Here is a 21,871-nt window from a genome sequence, read left to right as displayed (position 1 = left end):
ATTTCTCTTTAGTCAAGCATAAACTTCATTACTAAGGTAATAAAATTCACAAAGAAAAATTTCAGGGCATTCTTCAAGCCATGTCAAATTACTGATATGATTTGCTACATATTATACGATTAATTCGTTCATATGAAATTACCGCCCTTAAATACCTACATTAATCAACGATTTTCAATGCTCTGAAGCAACTTAATTCAGTTCAACGGTACCTCACGCACTTCTTGATATTTGTGAATCGTGAAAGTATGGTGAGAGTATTCCGGGAGATAGTGGCTCGGTATGCGCTCCGAGCGATCGGGGCGGTTATTAAATTCCTTCCACCCACGGTGGGGAGCGTACCGACCCTTGTTTAATGAATCGAGATTAAAGTTTTAACCGAGGAAACCTGTTTAAGACACAATTTAGGACTCACGACGTTCGTTATACCTTTATTCTATATTAGTTTTCTACTTTTTTAAAACATTATGAAATATAAACGATTTAATTCCGCTACTTACTCGCTATAGTTTTAGTCAAAGACGTTTTCGATTTTTCGCCTTTGAATAATTACTAAAATTAATATTTGAAATATGTAAATTTTACATCGGAAATAATTTCAATTGAGTTTGTTTACGGCTTCACGTGCGTAACAAATTACTTATAATGAATTTGAAATTATTCTTATCGCAATTTTAATTTCTCAAAAGAGTTGTCAGCAATAAACAAATGGACGACGGGTCCAATACAAAAACCACGAAAAATATGTCCTGATTTAACTTATTTAAATAGTTACATGTAAAGGAATATAAAAAAACTAAAATGTTTAATTTAAATAGTCATTTCATTGCAGTAATTTAATAATATAATTTGCTTGCAACAATTTAAGGGCTCAAAAATTCACCATATTCAGCTTCTAATGATTTTTTTTTGTTTTGAAAGCTTTGTTAATTTACATACAAATTTATTTATAATATTATGTGTGTAGATAAATATCCACACATGGTAATTTTCTCGATAAAACTAAGCTAAGCTTAATGAAATTTGGAAAGAAAATAAAAGTTAGTTGTGAAGTGATAAATTCCTAGACTATAGTGAAGCAACAGAGATCAACGAAACCGAAAAATCGATGTTACGAATTTTTACATACGTAGACCCAAATTTTCATAATCCTGAAAACCAATTTATAAAGAATCCGATGCTGGTTTCATTATAAATTGGTTAATATTTAGATTTTTTTTTGTTCGGATCTTAATCGCATATTTTTCAAACAAACCAACGTTTCCAGCCTTTATATGTCCCATGGCTACTTCCTAAATATTAATAATCGCTTAGTTGTAACAATAAATGTAATTTACGTAATTGTTCTCTATCTGTCCTTTGCGTAGAAATGGACAATAAGCTCCTTTTGATTATTTTTATTGATTTTTTATTAGAAACTATTTTTCCGGATTTAAATAGCGTATATTTGTTTTTTTTTTTAACCAACGTTTCGGGCCCTTTACAGGTCCCATGGTCACGGTTGACTGAGACGGTGAAGTCAGCCAGTTCTGTCAAACATTAATGCAAACCATCTTATTTTTCACTATACTTACAATAGTTATTAATTAAATACCTTATTTCTAATTTTACATGGAACATATTTTATTTTACTAATATGATTTCTTTATGAAATTAAATTTATTATTAATAAATAAAGGAATTTAGTGTAAATTATAACATATGAAATAGTACTGCAGTCTGTTTCTGTTTGGGATTACTTCTTTTTTTTTGTTTGGGATCAAAGGAAATATAGCATCCCAAACTGGTGGTACGGAGAAACCGTCCTCCCTGTCGAAATTACGATTTTTTTTAAATTTCAATGGCCTCTCGCAGGATCCTGGGTAGATAACGGACTTCTTTCGCAAGGACCTGGGGTTTGTCCGGAAAAATAGTTTCTTTTCTCTTAGAATAATAACGCATAGAAACCGAGTCCGCACACGCTAAGTGAGGCAAATTGAAGCGCTCCCAATGGGCCTACACGAGCGGGCGGGCCATCAGTGCTCAAGGTCAACTTGCACCGCGAACAGCTCAAGATTTTTAGCTAAAAATGACGAAATGTGCGGTAAATAAGTGTAAAAATACGTCAGACACACATAAAATAGATACTAACATCACATTCCACAAGGAAGTAACGCGTTTCAACTTGTACTTTTATATAAATATTCACTAAAACCGACAATTAACCTACTACTAAAACTAGCCTATATGATTTTCGTCACTCAAAATGCTAATGCGGACTTTCGACTAAATAAAAAGTGAAAAAAAAAATCAATTGTTTTCAACAAATTTTTATTAACATATAATATCGATGATGAAATAAAACCTCATAACTAAACATTTGGGTATCCAAAATAATAATCATAATGTGCCAGAAAACTACATCAATACCACAGAAACTAAGGAATTCCCAGTATTATGAGTATCAGAGCAACGGAATTCACTCAAAATCAAACACAAATTGGTCTTACCGGGAATTGAACCCGGGCTGTTCATCCAGCGTCTATAATGCAAACCATTGGGCGGCCGTCTTAATGCCACTACAACAGCAAATTTAATAATTGCAACGATGGATAAGATTACCAGTTTATATGCCTATATAAGTTCCTATAAAAAAAGCAGTCCAAGTCCTTTTTTTAATTTGTACAGGGTCAAGAACACGTCAAGTTCTTCGCAACTCAACTTCACATTTAAGATTTAACTTTATTTAGCTTGCTATAAAAACTTAATTCATCTTGATTGTACAATCGTGTGCTTTTTATCGCTAATGTCGCTTCATCTTCGATGACAATATAAGGTATGATGTACCTAATTATAACAATTCCTTATAAATACGTTAGTGCATCTATATAATTCATTAATACTAAATTTAGTTACACATCACTATGTTCATATTTAACATTCATTTCTGTCTCGGTATTAGTTTTATCTGTACCTTCGGCGTTTTCCGGGGCATTGGATTTCTGCAAAGAGAACATAAATTTATAATGTAAAAATGTCATATTTGTATTATTAATATATACCGACGTTTATTGGCCAAACGTCGGTGTAGGATGATAGTATTTACCTAAATCCGGAATAGGTAAATCAAAACAAAATAACTATATTTATACAATACAATCGCGAAAACCTAAGAACTCGATATATATTTATACTTACAATAACATAATTGATAAATAAAGAAAACTACTTCAAATATTGTAGATGGGATATTTCGCTTCATGGCTACATTATTTTATTTTTAAAAGTAAGTAATACTGCATTCAAATTTTTTATAAAGTTGCTTGCCTCACCTGGGAACCCAACCGACCAAATGTGAAAAAGCAACTGACATTCAATTGCTTTTTCTACAATATCTTTTTAAATGATAGTATAAATATATATATAATTATTTTATATTTAGATGCTATTTTCATGCATAAAATAGTAGTTTATGTGACTGTTACATAATGAAAGGCATTAAAATACGAGTAACTACGAGGTGGAGTAAATACGAGGGTTTACGAAACGAGCCGACAGGCGAGTTTCATAAAAAGATCACACGAGTGTTGTAATGCCTCATTATGTACAGTTACATACACTGCTTTATCTACACACATAAGCTCTCTGTGATGTGTTCAGGAACCGCATGTTACGACTGGCGAAATGGCGGCAAATAAAAACTTTTCTCACGCATGTCACACAACCGTAGTTTTCATTCATAGACAAACTAGAATCGGCCGCAACTATCATATCGTTCGATATCAAGTAACGTGTGAAATTGCCAAAATTGTTTGCTATTGACATTTGAATTAAATATGAATGAAATATGATTCGAGTAAAACTTCATCTCGACTGATATTAGAATTGAGGTCAAATCGAATTGTTTTGTTTTACAGAGATGTTCGAAATTTGAATGTAACAATAACATCGATTTCGATGTTAATTAAGAAGCAATAATAACATTTTCACAGACAAAAAATTTGTTCTAACAAAATAGTTTACCTTTAGGCTGGTCGTAATTTGCGGTTCTTGAATACATTATAGATAGTTTCTGATATGTGTGGAGACAAAAAAGTTTATCTTATGGCTGGTCGTTATTTGCGGTTTTTCAACACATCGTAGAGGGTTTATGAAATGTGTGTAGAAAAATATTTATTTGTAATAAAATTTTAAATATAATGTTATTCCTTATTGTCTTTTTGTGTAGTAGGACAACCAGGACATTAATGTCTTCGTGCTCCTACCAATAGGAGTACTCAGCAGGAGCACTAACGCGAAAGGGTACTTTAGTATCATTTAAAGTAATATTGTAAACAAATTAAATGTGGGTTACACCACTTTTGAGCTGATAGCCTCAGTTATAGGAATAACAGTAATAGGAATTATAGGAATAAAAATAAAAATGCAATATGCAGGGTTAAACGAATACAATTCTTATGTACCCAGGGCCAGGGTACTAGGGCCAGCGCAAGCTGGCGGATGAATTTATCAATGTATATTTTATGCTATTACAAGCTCTTATTTCAGTAAGGTATACATTTCAATGATCTGAGCCATAGAGAAAGAAGCGCTGCGATACTCCTAGGTCGGTCACACACGTATACACATTTCAATGCTCTGGGGACGACCTTTCACCGGCTTATTTCAATTATGGATCAATGAACTCAAGAGAACTGCTAATCGCGACTCTAATTCTAGTGTTAGCAAAAACAAATAACTAGATGGCGCTTACATAAATTTTCATAGATGCTGCCGGCTATTTTTTAATTTGTTTAGGGTTAGCGCCATCTATCCATGTTAGCAAGCGTTACTTCTTAAATTAGTTTGTAACACAATGCCATCTATTGATAGAAATATTTGTTAAAGTTCTATTAATTAACATTACAAGGCAAAAAACTGACAATTTGCATTTCATATTAAAGAGGAATTAGTCACTTTTTCCAACAATATTCATTTGAATAGCATCGTAAAATCGTATTTGAAAAATGGTAGTCCAAAAGTGAGGTTATTTTTTATCTATGACTTGTCCATGGTTGCGTGCTTTATGAAAAAGACATTCGGTTCATTCCATTAAAGTTTTTGTAATCGATTAGTAAATAAAAAATTTCAATCGCAATCGAACGAGTATCTAAGCGTATCGGTTTGAAGGAGGAATTAAAATTAAAAGGGTAGGAATTAAAAGTAAGGTTATGTAGGGCAAACCGCTAGTAAGACTCAATTAAACAAATCGATTAATTCAATCAATTAATTGATTTGTAGTTGGCATTACAATTGACCATCACTAAACCGTCTATGGTCGGGTCAGTGACTTGTTTGTTTACATTTTGTTCAAACTGGATTGAAACGAAGTATAATAATAATAATTTATTATAGTCTTAAACTTAGTCCTAAACCCTCAGTCAATCAAATCATCAAAACAACTACTTACCTCATCTTCCCTCTCGAACAAAATGGCCAATTCGACGTGTTTCGTATGTGGAAACATGTCTACTGGTACCGCACTGACCGGTATAAATGGAGCTCCACGTAAGGTCTTGGAGGATGGCCGTGCCAGGTCTATAAAGTTTTTCACAGCTGATGCTGGACTGCATGATATGTAGACTAGGCGTTTCACTTTTTTTGTATTTCGCAACTGCGTTACAGCTCGCGTATCTGTGTAAACAAGCGTTAGTTAGGTACTGTAGTACAGGCAGCTTAGGTTTTAAGATATAGGAGATAAGTCGTGTCTCTCAATTTAAGTACCTGGGTCACTGGGTAACCGATAACTTGCATGATAGTTCCGATATGCAGAGGGAGATAAGGGCCCTGTTTGTTATACATATGTAATATGCTCGCCCGCAGGTTTGTTCGTTGCACAAAAGATGTCAAGATCTCATTATTTAAAGCATATTGCCAAAACTTCTACACAAGCAGCCTGTGGGTGAAGTATACGAAGAGAACCCTGAATACATTAAGGGTGCAATATAACAACGCTTTTAGGAAACGCTAATGGGGCTGCCGCGACACTGTAGTGCATCCGGCATGATCACCGAGGCGCACATAGATGGCTTTCATGCCATTATGCGCAAGAAGGCTGTTTCACTCATGATGCGTGTGCGCGGCAGCGCTAATAGCGTCCTAGCCGTTGTTGCCAACAGGCTGGACTGCCCCTACCAACAACATTGGGTGCAACTACACGTGCTTAGGGTAGTGGTCTAGACGTGGCATTTCACTAGAATTAAGTAATTTTGTATTGTACTAACCATAGCACGTAAGAAAAATGTACTGTATTACTACCATTATAATGGATCATGGTCCGAAATAAATAATTCTTTTCTAAAATAATTCTATTCTATTCTATAAATCAGTTTGAGGCGATCAGCGTTTTAAATAATTGGTCAGATGGGCAAAAGAGATACGTGTTTTTGCATTGTATTTGGAGGGGCCAGCTCTACAATGGTACAAAACGTATTTTTCTTCATACGCGATGTATGGTATAATTGCACAACAGCTTAAGGAGGAATTTCCCTCGCAAATAGACTATGCCCGAGAGTTTTATTATAGGCGACATTTGCCTAATGAATCGCTCTTGAATTATTTTTATAGTTTAGATAAGTTAGCGACGAAAACGAAGAGTCAAGTGTTCAGTTTATTAGACATTTCTTGAAGTCTTTGATACCCAGTTTTCAATGGATGCTGGCTAGTAATTTGTATTTGACGAAAGAGGAGAAGAGCAAAAAAATGCAAGTAGAAGATATATTTAATACGGTTACGATGTGGGTCGACAAAATATTGAATTGCCAGTATATTTTCATAAGGAGCACTCTCACTGTTGGCAAACACAGGGTGTCTCTACACAGATAGTTGGACCCGAGTCTAAACAGTCGGAATATCAAGTGCCACGGGCACCAATCGTGCAGCAAGATACGCCACGTCAAGTGTATTCATGGGCATATAGTAGTGGATCTTCGTCGGTATCTCCTCAACGTGGATGTCAGCAAAGCGCGGCTGAATTTAGGAAATTTGTATACAATTGATTTTTAGTGTAGATACGGCACCTTTTATATCTGTTTTTGTTAATAATGTAAGGTGTGTGGCGTTGGTGGATACTAGTGCTTCGGTTTCAATAATCTTTCGTTGTTTTGCAGAAAGGCTACATTTGCAGATTGATGATACTCCGAGTTTTCCATTGCGTCTGGTGGGCGGAATGCCAATAAAGTGCAGGTCCACCAAAGTGTCGTCAATTAATGGAAATAAATACCTATCGGGGTTGCTTGTTGAGCAAGGTGGTGGGGAATTTAAAGTCCTCGGCCAGGATATTTTAAAGGAATATTATTTCAAGTTGTCAAAATTGAAAATTGACAATAAAATTTCTTCTAAATCCATAACAGATATCGGATCAAAGAAAGAAAAGTCTTCTATCGGGCCCGTATCAAAGTTCTGATAACTTGTCGGTAAAGAACTCGGAATACATACATTCATCTCGGTTATCGGAAGTAAAGAAAAAAGTTGACGTAAGTGGCAAGATGGGTCAATGGCGTCAAAAGGGTAATTAATTCCTTAGAAAAATGTTGTAAATATGTTTGGCCGAAAGTGCGTGGTTCGTATGAAGACAAATTACGCCTGAGTTATATAAGTTGGAAAATGGTAATTTTAAACGTGGTTTTATAAGTGTTGCGGAAAATATACGGGAAAATTTTTGGAAACGAGCAGCCTTGATTGGTTCGTACAAATAGCAGATAGGAAGTACACGGTCAGAACAGGAGCGGAATTTTGATAAAAAAACTAAGTTTGTTTTTTTTTTGTTTTTCTTTGTTGTCCTGGAGATATGATGATATGCGGAAGTTAGGTTAACTAGATGTACTCCTAGTTTGGTAGACAGGATCTCTGGTAGACGGTGTATCTTTATATTGATGGATTTTTTTTCCGGCGAATGCAGACATAGAAAGACGGGAGGAGGAGATGGGCTACCGAGTTGGATGAATATAACGTATTTTTAATTTTATGAATATATGTTTTATATGTATTACACACACACATACACACACACACACGCACGCACGCACGCACGCGCGCGCACACACACACACACACACACACACACACACACACACATATTTACATTATATATATATATATATATATAATCCTGTGTATGTGCATAGTTGTTGCTCATTCGTTCAGATGAACAGGAACTGTCTGCATTCAAGGGAAAATATATTTGTGTAATTATTAGGAATCCTCCATATGATATATCGCCATATCATATTGGTGTTAGGAAATGTTGTTGTTGTAGTTAGGATAATTCGTGTCCTTTTTGGTCAATTGTTTTAAGAAAGTAAGAAAATGTGATGGAACGTGGATAGCTGCAGGACGAGGTCTAAGGCAGCTGGGAAGTCAATATTGATGTTCCCCAGTGGACGCCCGATGGGTGCTCAAGTCTGTGATGTCGTCGTAACAGCGTGCACGATGAGGATTGTTATTTGTTTGGATATATAAAGATTCTGGTAGAATTTAGGCTAGGTAGGAAACTTGAATGAAGAATTAAGGTTTTATAGCTAGGACAGCTAATAAATATATTTAGATTGTTTGATTAGGATGTGGTCATAGTCTCTCCTTTTAGATAGGTTTTTGACAGTTTAAAGCTACAGCCTTCTCGGTGGTTTTGTTTATTAGTAAGTGAAAGCTTCCGAGCAGTGTGTGGCTAGCCTATAGTAAAGGCTGATCACTTATGTATGTATGTTGCCTATCATAGGTAGGGCACTAGCTAGGGATGTTCACCCCTTCAGTTGTGAGGAAGAGGGATGTAGTACAGGCAGCTTAGGTTTTGTATTTAAAATTTTAAGAATAATAGTGTTAATATCTGGACAAAGTTTTGAAATTGAATACACGTTAAAGTTATATATATAATGGGCGTTTATATTTATAAAGTACCTCTCACTACGCAAGCCCTAGTTACGTTTCTATGCTATAGTACATCTTTAACAAAAATATTTTTTTTATGACTTGAAGCATTGACGTACAATTATATGGACGTCGGGTCCGCGCTAAAAAGTGTCCGAACTTATAGGGCGTTAAAATCGTATACAGAGCGTCATTCACGCTTTAGTCTTCGTCTGTTCGACTACAGCGAAGCGAAAATTAGACAGTACTGCGATGACATTACAATTTAAATTCAACGTTTTAGCTTTTTCATATTCCTTTACATGTCACTACGTTTAAATAGGTTGACTTGGGACATTTTTTTCGTGGTTTGTGTATTAGACCCGTCGTCCATTTATTTGTAAGTCAATGAGTTGAAGGCTGAATTTACATTGCCGCAAAACGGAAAAGAAGCGAATTTTGTAGCATAGTGAACTTTATATGAATTACGTAACGCTCAAATTATACTCTAGACAAATTTGACGTAGAACGATCTACTACGACCATCGATCAACGGTTGGCGTGCTCTGATTCGCTAACCGGTTTTGCTTTACTCGGTGCAACTGCTTATGCTCGCCTATTGCAACCGCTACCCTCCAAAGTAAGTCTAACTGCCATTATCTATTATTTCTTTTGTATCACCAATTGTTTTATTGCCTTTTGTCACTAATTACCCATATTGTGCTATCTCAATGCTATTTCAACCTTACCTTTGTTAAAATTAAATTTACAAATATTTTTAAATTTATTCATATGCTAACTGCCTCCGTGGCCGAAAGGTTACCATGCCGGACTGCCACGCATAGGTCCCAGGTTCGATTCCCGGGTCGGGAGAAATATTTGTATGGCCTACATTTATTTCTCTCGTGAGTTTGAGTGTAATTTGTGGTTGTCTATGTGTGTGTCCATGGCACCCGCGACACAGGTTTCCCTAGCGCGGGGCTACGTTAAATGTGTGCGTTTAAAAAAAAAAAAAAATTACACTGTCCTATTAAGAATGAGCCCATTTAGAGTTTATTATCAAAATGTACGCGGTCTGAGAACTAAAACCACGACATTCCTTAGAAACATTTCTTTATGTTCGTATGACATAATTTGTCTCACGGAGACCTGGCTAAACGATACCTTTTATAATAGTGAATTGTTTGACGATCGTTTTATGGTCTGGAGACGTGATCGGAATTATAAATCGACTGGCCAGAATATGGGGGGCGGGGTTCTGATTGCTGTGCGCAGAGACATGGCAGCTGAGAGTCCACCTGAATGGTCTTCAAGCGCTGAGGATCTTTGGTCACCTTGATCACCCTATCTTTGAAAAACCGTAATTCAAGATCTACTTACAAAATGCATATTGGTGTAGTTTACATTTGTGATCAGAATCTCGGTAACTCGATGTCGGTTCAACTATCGAATTTTGCATTTAATGTAACTAAAATTACATTACGTAACCCTTTAGACAAAATAATTATATTTGGCGATTTTAATATGCCATTCGTCTCGTGGACTGTAGATAGTAATGATGGAATATCTTTTCTCCATTCCAATCTTCAAGGCCGTCACAATTAATAGATAGTACATGTTCTCTCTTACAATCTAACTCTCTTGTGAACAAGTTATGGTCGGATTTTGGATTTAATTTGTTCAAACAACGTTGTTCATGTTAACGCTTGTGATCGTCCGCTTGTCCCAGGAGATCCCCACCACCGTTCTGTGGTAACTACTGTAGAATTTGTTCAATTACACATAATTAAGCCGCGCGCTTATATTAAGTACCTATAGAATACTGGTGATTTTAATTCTATATGTGCCGACCTGGATGTTGTCGATTGGCGTTCTCCGCTTAATAGTCGAAGTATCGAAGATACAGTCTTGATCTTTTATGATACTATTTATAGCTTGCGTGATAAATATATTAATAGTACTGTAGTTTCGCCTTCTCGTAAGTACCCGTTATGGTACAAGCGACCCTTAATTAAATTATTTAGAGAAAAGGCGAAATTTCACAAAAAATATAAAACTTAAGGCAATGCTTACGACCGTGACTCATTCGTCTCATTGCGTAAGAGGGCGCATGAGTTGGAGGAAACTATGTATAATTATTTCAAATATTAAAAAGTACATAAAATAAAATCCCCGGTAACCGTTCGTCCGATCAAGGTGACGAAATTTGTAACTTGTTTGGCGAATATTTTCATTCAACTTTTCTAAATCACCACTCCCCTAACACCCTGATAGATTCAATTTCAATTGCTTATCCCGACTAATCTGCTGATATATCTACTGTTGAAATAATTGAAACAAATGTTTTAAAATTATTGAAATCTTCAGATTTAACGAAATCTGCAGGCTCAGACAACATTCCCGTAATATTAATAGTTAACTGTGCAGCGAAATTAAACTCGCAGATATCACTTTCTTCCATTATACAAACAGTGAGCCCTTGGCTGATTTAACTTACTTAACTAACATAGCAACCGGCACTGTCGATTGCACTGAACTCTTTGAGCAAATAGGACTACGCACAGGCAAGGTTGCACTGAGAAATCCTGTCATACTTTACGTTCCTAGAGTTAGGACAAATTATAGACAAAATGCATTTCTAAATAGAGCGTCTTGCTTATTTAACTCCTTACCTAATAGATATGGTGAGGTGGACTTTTTTAACACCAGTACAACTAAACCGCTTACTCAGTGATATGTTTTTTTCTTCAAATGTGTAGATACTATAACTTTCTTTAACTAACTTTAATTTCGTTATTTTTATTTTATTTATTTATTTTAAACACTAAGAATATTACAAAAATATATATACATCACACCCTTAAACCTACATTGGTTTGTCCGGGTGCTGCACGTTCTCCTTAATTACATCTTAATATTACATTCTTATATTTAATAAGCTAACAAAAGATTACAAATTATTAAATTATTTATTATGTTTTTTTCTTTAAGTCGGCAACTTACTTTGTAGTTTGTTTCTATCACTGTAAATAATTATCTGTGGAAACTTTTAATTAGCCCTCAGCTCAGCATACAACTAACCTGTCAGGCGTGTATTATACTTTATTCCTTTTATATATATAATTACCTCGCTGTAAGTTTTCCAAAAACAAAGAAATAAAAAAAATTAAATAGAATGTTCAATAACAAAATGTTGTTAGGTAACCAATATTTAATTATTGTTAATTTTTATGTTGATTTCAAAGAACGTACTAGTGATTTTAAATTTCTATTGAACAAAATTCATCCATCACAGACATGTCTTCAAAATTAGTATTATCAATAGCCTAATTGAATTTCGGGGAAAAACATTAAAATTGCGTTAACTGTAAAACAGTCTGAGATGAAAACCCTAAACATCATATTAAGTTTTTGTTTGTCGACATTTATTCTACATCGAATTTGAATAGAGTATAGATACTTTATTTTATTTATTTATTTATTTATTGCATACCACACATGAAGCTTACAGGTAGTACTTACAATATGGCACTTACAATACAATACTTACTATATGGTAGCTGCGAGAGTGTTCGAGACTATAGGGTAGAATTTTCTGGAAGACGCGCGATCTATTTTTTAGCTGTTATCTAGTTTGTATGTTACATAATCATAAAGTTCATTATGCTATGGTTACCAAAAATTTGCTTCCATACCGTAGAAATATATAAATTGAACCTAAATCGCCTTTTAAAAGACTGAACGATTTTGTTAATAAGCTACAAGTAACTTGTATACTTACGTAATCCAGCTCTCGGAGGATCTACAATAGCGACGACATTTTCCTCGTTAGCCCGTGCTAGCACCGTGGGTAGTATATCCTCGGCTTTGCCCGTGAAGAACTGGCAGTTCTCTATATTGTTAAGTTCAGCGTTCGCTTTAGCATCCTTCACAGCTTCTGCTACGAGCTCAAGGCCCAATACTTTACCACAATGCTGAAAGAACGTAAATATATAATAATAGAACAGCTTACTAACATTAATAGACCAGCTTTAATATACAGATTATAACATAAATGGCATATCAATACCAAGCGGACTAACTTAATTATGGCTACAATTTACCTAGCATAATTTTATGTTATGGTTAATCACAGAATGTTAAAATCCAATCCGATGTTTTCAAAATCCGAACTTCGACAACACTAGGAATGCATCTACACCAGCTGTTCAGGCGCGTCTAACTTCAAAGCCAGAATAACATAACTTCAACAATTTTAAAACAAAAGACGGGTTCCCAAGTGTATGTACTGGATTTGTCATTTCACTTTGGACATCAAACTGAATTTCAAGTTAAAGTTTAGGCGATAGGTCCTAGGTAAAAAACCGTGTCTAAAAAGCAAACATTGAAAAACTAATCTTTTAGAAAGTGTTTATAGTTTAGTTTCGCGTCCTTTATAATTGAATATGTAAGTTATAAATTCAGCTAAAGTACAAAAGATTTTATTACCAAACGTTCAGATATTTTAAAAGTACCTATATGGCAAAATTGTTCGTGACTACAACTTCCACAAGTTTCTCGTTTACCAGTTAGCTATTGTAATTAAATGTTTACCTTAGTCTCTTAGTAATCGGTCATTCTCAGACTAGTGTTCACTACCTAATTTCTGTGGCATTTTTTATTATTTCAATATTCGAGTATATTATCGTGTAATTATGAAATAATATTTCACGATACAACACTCGAATATTAAATAATATTGCACCATACAAATTTGTCACGGATATTTGGTAGTGAACACTAGTCCGAGAATGACCGAAAGATGTTCGGTTAAATTTACGCAATGATATTTTATATTTGAATTATCGTATATATATGGTGTCAGAACAGCGTAAGAGTACTTAATTTGTTACTTACTTATAATATTGATAACTTAATTTATAAGATTATAGACAGAAGGTTAAGATATAATGTGTCGTTTTGCCAGATAAACGGTTTCTCAGTAATAATTGGACGTAGTTAAACAAAAAGGATACAATGCACATCCAGTCACTTTCGAGATATGGCAGTTTGAAGTTTAGAAGTATTTCTCACTCTTGTTTTATTTTCGAAACTTATATTGTCATGTAACTCCAGAGATTTTTATATATGTTTATATGTTGGATTTTTTTGCTGAATTAGAGAGGTTAGACGTTTGGTACCAAACGGTTCCATAAGTCTATATAACTCATTTTATGATAATTTTGTGGATTGGATCCTTTTTGCTTAACTACGTCCAATTATGCCTGTATACACTATACCCTTACATTTTGTAATTAAATCTCTACGTAAGGTCACTAACTACAAAACATCAATGAAAACATTAAGCATGTTAATCCAACCTTAGCAAAGCAAAGTCCAATAGTGCCGGTCCCGCAGCATATGTCGACAACAGTTGTATTTTTGTCCACTTTACTCATTTCTATTGCGTTCTGGTAAAGTATCTCCGCACCAGCCGTGTTTATCTACAATGAGGAGTAGAATAATTTCTTTTGGTATAATGGAATGCAATGACACATTTTATTTTTTGCAGCAGTAGAACTTCTCGTGAGTTTCATTGCTGAGAATTTAATTTCATTTTTTGAACTGAATTTGCCATTAAAATAGTTATAATATATTTGGCTGTATCTTATATAAATGGAAAAGATTATAGCTAATTAGTTCTAAACTATGGCAGACCTGTTATTTACTACTTCAGTATTACAATTACACCTACTACAATTATTAGAATTAGCCTGATGTAACCCACTGCTGGGAAAAGAGAGGCCTTAGGCCTACTGCAATAATTATATTTTTTTTTAATGCTTTGAGATATTTTGAATTCAACTCAAGACTTAATACAGAGAACGAAATTAGGACTCAATTAGCTATATTATTTAGTAGCTCCTTGTGAAAGATTTCGTTCAGGACAGTACTGCCACCTTACAATAATGTCTGCATTATTGTGTTCCGGTTTTGAAGGCTAAGGGTGCTGATGAAATTACAGGCACATGGGACTTATCAACTTATGTCTCTAGGCGACGACGTGCGCAGTGGCAGTACCTCTCAGATCTTTGCGATTTAAAGCTCTGAGTGGCACTGCAACTGTTATGGACAGGCGTGTAACTTACCATCAGGCGCACAACATGTTCGTCCCGTCACTTATATTATAAAAAAATATCGTGATGAAACCTGCACGTCGCAGGTTTACAACTTTCGGAAATAGTAAATCCCCAACCCGCAACGGGCCAGCGTGGCGGACTATGGTCTAAACCCCCACCTGAGACGTGACCCGTAGCTAGCAGTAGGACGTATAAATGGGTTGATGATGATGAAAAAGTTGTTTAATCGAAAGGCACTGTATTTAAAATGAGTTGTATAAGTAAATTGAGGGAATGTTTCGGGTTACATTATACTATGTACTCCTAGGATGTTATTTATGATTACCTGAAAGAACGCTTCTGGTGATATCCTGAACTGCCTGTTGAGTATCGTGTCTACGATGTGAGTTGCTCCTGACAGGTGAGTGGGTTTTGCTGCTTCTTCGCCTGCTCTCCTAATAATTTAAGGCATTTTATGAATATTATCGTCCAAAATAAATGTTTAGTTCTTTTGTTGTGGGTATCAAAGTGATCAATAGCTTTATATTTTATAAAATACCTTCGTATTTATTTTTATTTATCCTTAATAGTTTTACAATTACGAATATCAGCGCAAACGTGGTAAATAAATAATATAATTATTGTGCATTTGTGTGCTATTTTCATGTATGAACTTTTTTAACTGCCACAATGGCCGAACAGTTACCGTGCCGGACTGCCACGCAAAGGTCCCGGGTTCGATTCCCGGGACCTCTGCAGCCGGGAGCAATATTTGTATGGCCTACATTTATTTCTCTCGTGAGTTTGAGTGTAATTTATGCTTGTCTATTTGTGTGTTGATCGCACCTGCGATATAGGGCTTCCCTAGTGCGGGGCCACGAGTGTGTGCCAGTGTTGGGCAAAATTTAATTGTTCTGGCAATTAAAGATTGACAATTGATTAATTGTTAATTGCGAAACAGCAATTAACGATTGATCAATTGTTAGTTGCGAGAACCGCAATTAACAATTGGGTCAATCAACTTTTAAGTGTCCTGGTTCATGAAATTTTTAATTTTAATTTGATTGAAGATTTTAATACACATTATTATTTTATACGCTAGGTAATTCATTCTTTTATAGGATTCCGCGATTAGCAGTGCACTTATCGTCAAAAAAAATATAATTTTTGACTTAAAAATCCGAAGGTACCCAATAGCATCTGTCCCCTGTACCACTAGTTGAATATATTTTTTAATCATGTAAACTTTATTTAAAATTAAAACCAACACTTCAGTTTTATGAAATATGTAATAGATTATAACTTTTTATATTTGTTGGAGCGGTATGATACATAACTTCAGAAATATCACCATTAACAGTGTCTCTTGGACAACGATTGTCCTATCACTCAGTGGAATTATTCACTAAAATAGTAAATCGAACATTATTTGTTATAAAAAAATAACAAACAAATTTTTTTCATACTTTGCTATTTATCTCTTAAAGCTTACTGAAAATTTTTGTGCTTTATAAAAAAAAAGATGGATAATGTTATTGTTAAACATGGGGACAATCGGGTTGTCCAATAGACATGTTTGGTTGTCCAAAGGAAATATTAACTTCTAATGCTAATTATTAACTTCTAATTTTGTGTTATTTCAAATGAATATTGATAAGGAACAAAAAGAAAAATTTACGTTAAAAATTAATACAAACCAAAGTACGACTTGCATAAAATAATAATAGAAGTTTTTAAGTGCTTAAGAAGCAATCAACATCCTTAAAACAATTAGTCTTATAATCAACTACACAACTTAGACTAAGCAAAGAACGCTTTGAGATTTTAATAAACAGTCTCGTTAAAACTATCACTACGGAAAACATTGTGCGCAATAGTCCATTGCAATGAAGAAGCAATTAGACATGAAACAATAAACTTGTCAAACAAAATAATAACAGACTTTTTAACAGAACAATAAGAAGCAATGAAATCAACGCTATCAATAATATTAAAACTAACTTCGAAGATAATCAACGTCGCTAAAAACAATAATAATTTAAATAACTTACTCTACGCAAACTAAACTTTGCAGTCTTTAAAAAACAGTCACATTGATACAATCATTACGGACTACTATATCCAGGTACTGAAGTTTAATAATAACATTTACTTAAAAATCTATCATAGTTCTTTTTTCTTATGCATAATAGAGATCAATAGGTGTACGTTAAGAAACTTATTTTTCAAAAACATTAATATTATTTAAAAATTTATAGTAATCAACCCCTCTTTTGGCTTGTACTTCTGGACAATCAAGTTTCCTAATTATATCTTCATACGCTATGTATGATACATCTTTCTCATCTGTAACAAACAGTTTTCCGCCTTTTACGCACTTCAAGAATACCACTTTGATTTCGCCGTCCTCTTCAATGTCGCTTTGTGCAATGCATGCATACGTATGGAACGATCGACTAAAATCACAGCTTCATTTGAACGGATCTCATCAACACTTTGTCGAAAATTCCTGTACTGGGTTTTCATATTAAAAACATGTTTCTTTAGAGTTTTCATTTCTTCTTCAAAATCCCTTACCATGTTTTCTACTGTGTCTTCCTTCAGTTTTTTTACGTTCTTGACAGTTTTCATTTTTGTCCCTTCTTTCAGGTAGGTTTCCATTTCTCTCACCCACTCAAACCATTGTACGAGGGTGAATCAAATATAAACGGTAATTTTACTGTTGACTGTACCAAATACGTTCGGACCTGATGTGGCGGTGTTGTTGTTGTTGTTTTGTTTAATAGGAGTGGGGGTAACAGCTTACCTCGCAGCAGTGTTGTGTTCTGCCGTCAGTACAGCCATGACCGAGCAAGAGGTACATCCATCTGTTGCGCAACGCATCGTCATAAAATTTTTAGCAAATGAAGATGTTAAACCTTCGGAAATTTTTACTCGTTTGCGGGCACAGTTTGGGGACACTACTCTGTCTCAGAATCGAGTGTATACGTGGGCCAGAGAATTTCGGGATGGACGAGAACGTGTGGAAAACGAAAGTCACCGTCGACGCCCAAGGTCAAGTCTTACAGATGAAAACATTAGTGCCGTTCGAGAGCTTATTGAAGGTGATCGCCGGTTAACTGTTCAAGAAATCTCGTCGGAAATTGGTATCAGCTACGGGAGTGTTCAGTCTGCAATCACAGACCACCTTGGCTTCCGAAAGATTAGTGCTCGATGGGTTCCGAGGTTGTTGACCGGAAATAAAAAACAGGTCAGGTCGGTGATCGCTGGGAGACTTCTGCATCGATTTCAAGAAGAAGGTGAAGATTTTTTGAGGCGCATCGTCACATGTGATGAGACGTGGGTCCACCATTACACTCCCGAATCGAAAATGGCAAGTAAGGAGTGGCGAAGGAAGGATGAAGGCTGCCCAGTGAAAGCCAAAACTCGTCTCTCAGACGAAAAAGTTCTTGCAACAATTTTTTTTGACTCAAGGGGAGTTCTACTCATTGATTTTCTTCACGATCAACGAACAGTGAATGCAGCTTACTACTGCCAGGTCCTACAGTCGGCAAAAACCAGTTACCGGAACAAAAGAAGAGGTGTGCCCATTAGAGATGTCATCCTTCTCCATGACAACGCAAGGCCTCACACCGCATTGTTGACAAGGGATAAATTGGAAGAAATGGGCTGGGAAACTCTCGAACACCCTCCTTACAGTCCAGACTTGTCCCCTTGCGACTACTTTTTGTTTGCTCCCTTGAAAGAATCACTTGGAGGAAAACGATTTGAAAGCAATGACGATGTCGAGAAGCACGTGCGCGATTGGTTGACAACTCGCCCTCAATCTTTTTATGAAGAAGGAATATTCAAGCTTCCAAATCGGTGGCAGAAGTGTGTAGATAATGCAGGAGACTATATTGAAAAATGTTGAAGGTATAGTTTTTGTATAATATTAATCAATAAATATGATTTTAAAAATTACCGTTTATATTTGATTCACCTAATATTTTATCTTTAACAGCATCTACGTTTATTTTGATTTTTTTATTCTTACAGTCTTCACAAATCCCTAACATGCAATCATGTTTATTAATGTCACAAACAGTTTCCAAAATCAGTGTACTTAGGTTAGTGCTATCGATTACTTTTCTATTTTTTAAAGCTTTTATTTTAACTGCTGCATTTGTGTGTGTTCTACAGAGACACATATCCCTGCCATCCACAGTTGGTCTAACTATATAGAAGGGTCGATGTTTAGTGAAATAGTAGTATGAACATTTGATATCCGGATTTTCGGACCTAAACGCTTTAAATAGGTTTTTCATGGAGTCCAAGAGGAACCGTTTCTGTGCTTTCTCTTTGCTTTTGGTAACGGTCTCTTTTTTGCCGGCAGTATTTCTTGACACATCATCTCTTTGGAAAAAACATGCTATCTTATTTTTCAGGACCGTATTTCCACTGCATGCACTTTTAGTTGTTCTCATTCTTCCTTGTAAACCTAAACCCTCTTTTATGATTTTATTCTTTTCAGATGCATTTATGTCTTTAAAAATATTTTTCAATATTGTTTTCTCTTTTCGGATTTTAATTTTTTTATATCTTTCTCTAATGGTATTTGTTAAAGTTTTATATTTGTTGTGGTATCCTTCAGTACTTATACCTGCATTTATTTCTTCTGACTCTTTTTCTTTAATCTTACGTATTTCTTTTTCCTTGCGAGCAGCTCTCTTTTTATATTTTTCATATTTTTTCTTCCACATCTGAGCTTCGCTTAGTAATCGTAAGTTTTCTTTATATAATTTAGTTCTATCTCGACGAACCCTTTTTCTTCCGTTTTCTTTATTTTTATGATTTGAAAACACATCGGGACTTGGAAGCGGAGTGGGTACATTTAGGGCTAGGGGTATATTTATTTCCTGCAGAATGGACGGGGAGCTTGGAGGTGTAACGGCAAGTACGTTTTCAATTGTTTTAATTCGTTTTCTTTGTTCTTGTTTTCGCAATTTCCAAATAGTCCTGCAATGTTTTTGTTCGCTCGGCTGCATATTTGAAATCAATTTTTTGTTCTTATGATAGCTTTCTCTCTTTCTTCTTTTTCGTTCAGCATATTTTTCTGGCCCGCTTTGAGTTTTTCTCTATAGCGTCTCGATTTTTCTTTTTCAGACATTCCCATTCTATAAAATAAATACCAAAAATCATATAGAACAACTATTTTAAACATGTAAAGCCAGGAAAATTAATAAAATTTGTAGTTTTATTATACAAAGAATCAAACTGCACGAATTGGTCCTACGGACAACCAATCATGTCCCATGGACAACCAATTTGGTTGTCCAGACGACAGGTTGTCCAAGGGACTTTTTTAAAAATTTAAGCTACCTGAGCAAGAAGTGAGGTTTTGTGTCTTTTATATCACTCTCACAATAAAATCAAGAGTAAATACAATCTGTTGCACTATAATTTAATATAATATAACAATCTATTTACCTATTTCTTGTGGTGGTCCGGGGGACACGCAATAAACACACCCACGTTCGAACTCGGACCTCGATCAACTGACGCCACGGTTTCGCCGAAATTAAGATGGCGACTAAGTCTATTCGCTTACTGGTATAAATAGCTTTTTGTCATTATAGCTGTCGCGCCATCTCTGTATTGTTGCTAGAACTTTTTACCGGTTGTCCGATAGACTTAAGCCACGTAAGATTTTACGGGGACAAAAACTTAATGCAAAAAAATCCTAAAATGGATAAAATAAAAAATATCGATACGTTTTTTTGACAACAGTTATAATCATAATGTTTAAATATGTAATTACAAATACCTGCTGGATATTGATTTTTTTCGTGGCATGAAATACCATGGTGCGACGTTACTTGGGGACAAACGTTAATACTATGGATCGAAGTTTTGGGTCACTCGGACAACCATTAAATAATGGATAAATTTGAATATTTAGTAAAGATGTTGGTTAATGATATATTTATTTTAGTATTCATTTTAAGAAAACTATACATAAAACAATTATAGTTTTAAAGAATTCTTGTTAGTGGTCTCACTTTGTCTGGGACACAATGAGTTGGTCGTCGGACAAGTAAAAGTTGATTGACCCAATTAATCAATTGTTAATTGCGGTTCTCGCAACTAACAATTGATCAATCGTTAATCGCAAATATCTACAATTAACAATTAATCAATTTTCAATCTTTTCAATGTTTTTGATTAACAATTAACAATTAAAACTGACAAATATGATAAATTTATAGGGCATATGGGGGTCAGTTAGTCCCGGTTGGGGGCCCCGGTTGGGATCCCCGGTTGGGGGCCCGGTTAGGGGGCCGGTCGGGGCTCGGTTGGAAGCCCCAGATGGGGGCCCCGGTTGGGGGGCCGTTGGGGGCCCTGTTGGGGGCCCGTTTGGGGGGCCCGGTTGGAGGCCCCGGTTGGGGCCCCCGGTTAGGGCCCCGGTTGGAGCCCCCCGTTAGGGCCCCAGTTGGGGGCCCGGTTGGGGGCCGCGTTGGGGCCCCCGGATTGGGAGTCCCGGTTTGGGGGCCCCGGTTTGGGGGCTCCGGTTTGGGGATCCGGTTTGGGGCCCCCGGTTTGGGGGGCCCGGTTTAGGGGCCCGGTTTGGGCGTCCCGGTTGGGGGGCCCGTTTGGGGGCCGCGGTTGGGTGGCTCGGTTGGGGACCTGGTTCGGAGCCATCAGGCCCGCCAGGCCAGGTCCCCAAACCGGGTCCCTAAACCGGGGCCCCCAAACCGGGTCCCTAAACCGGGGCCCCCAAACCGGATCCCCAAACCGGGGCCCCCAAATCGGGACTCCCAAACCGGGGCCCCCAAACCGGGGGCCCCAAACCGGGGCCCCCAACCGTGCCCCACAAACGGGCCCCCAACCGGGCCCCCAACTGGGGCCCTAACCGGGGGCCCCAACCGGGG

General features: G+C 36.1%; 1 protein-coding gene across 1 annotated transcript in view; it reads right to left on the bottom strand.

The window, feature by feature from the left end:
- Positions 1–2,364: 2,364 nt before the first annotated feature.
- Positions 2,365–21,871, bottom strand: part of LOC113235667 (tRNA (uracil-5-)-methyltransferase homolog A) — a 30,334-nt gene continuing 10,827 nt past the window's right edge. Inside the window, exons 7-11 of the mRNA XM_026471500.1 lie at positions 15,307–15,415; positions 14,223–14,345; positions 12,644–12,836; positions 5,429–5,652; positions 2,365–2,981 (exon numbers count right to left, since the gene is read on the bottom strand). Of these exons, the coding sequence (XP_026327285.1) occupies positions 2,892–2,981; positions 5,429–5,652; positions 12,644–12,836; positions 14,223–14,345; positions 15,307–15,415 (739 nt within the window). The 3' untranslated portion in view covers positions 2,365–2,891. The remainder of the gene's footprint in view (positions 2,982–5,428; positions 5,653–12,643; positions 12,837–14,222; positions 14,346–15,306; positions 15,416–21,871) is intronic.

The sequence above is a fragment of the Hyposmocoma kahamanoa genome, unplaced genomic scaffold, assembly GCF_003589595.1.
Source record: "Hyposmocoma kahamanoa isolate Upper Pololo Valley unplaced genomic scaffold, ASM358959v1 88, whole genome shotgun sequence".
Classification (NCBI taxonomy): domain Eukaryota; kingdom Metazoa; phylum Arthropoda; class Insecta; order Lepidoptera; family Cosmopterigidae; genus Hyposmocoma; species Hyposmocoma kahamanoa.
Note: the sequence above shows the minus strand (reverse complement) of the source record. Positions and strands in the feature narration are given on the sequence as shown.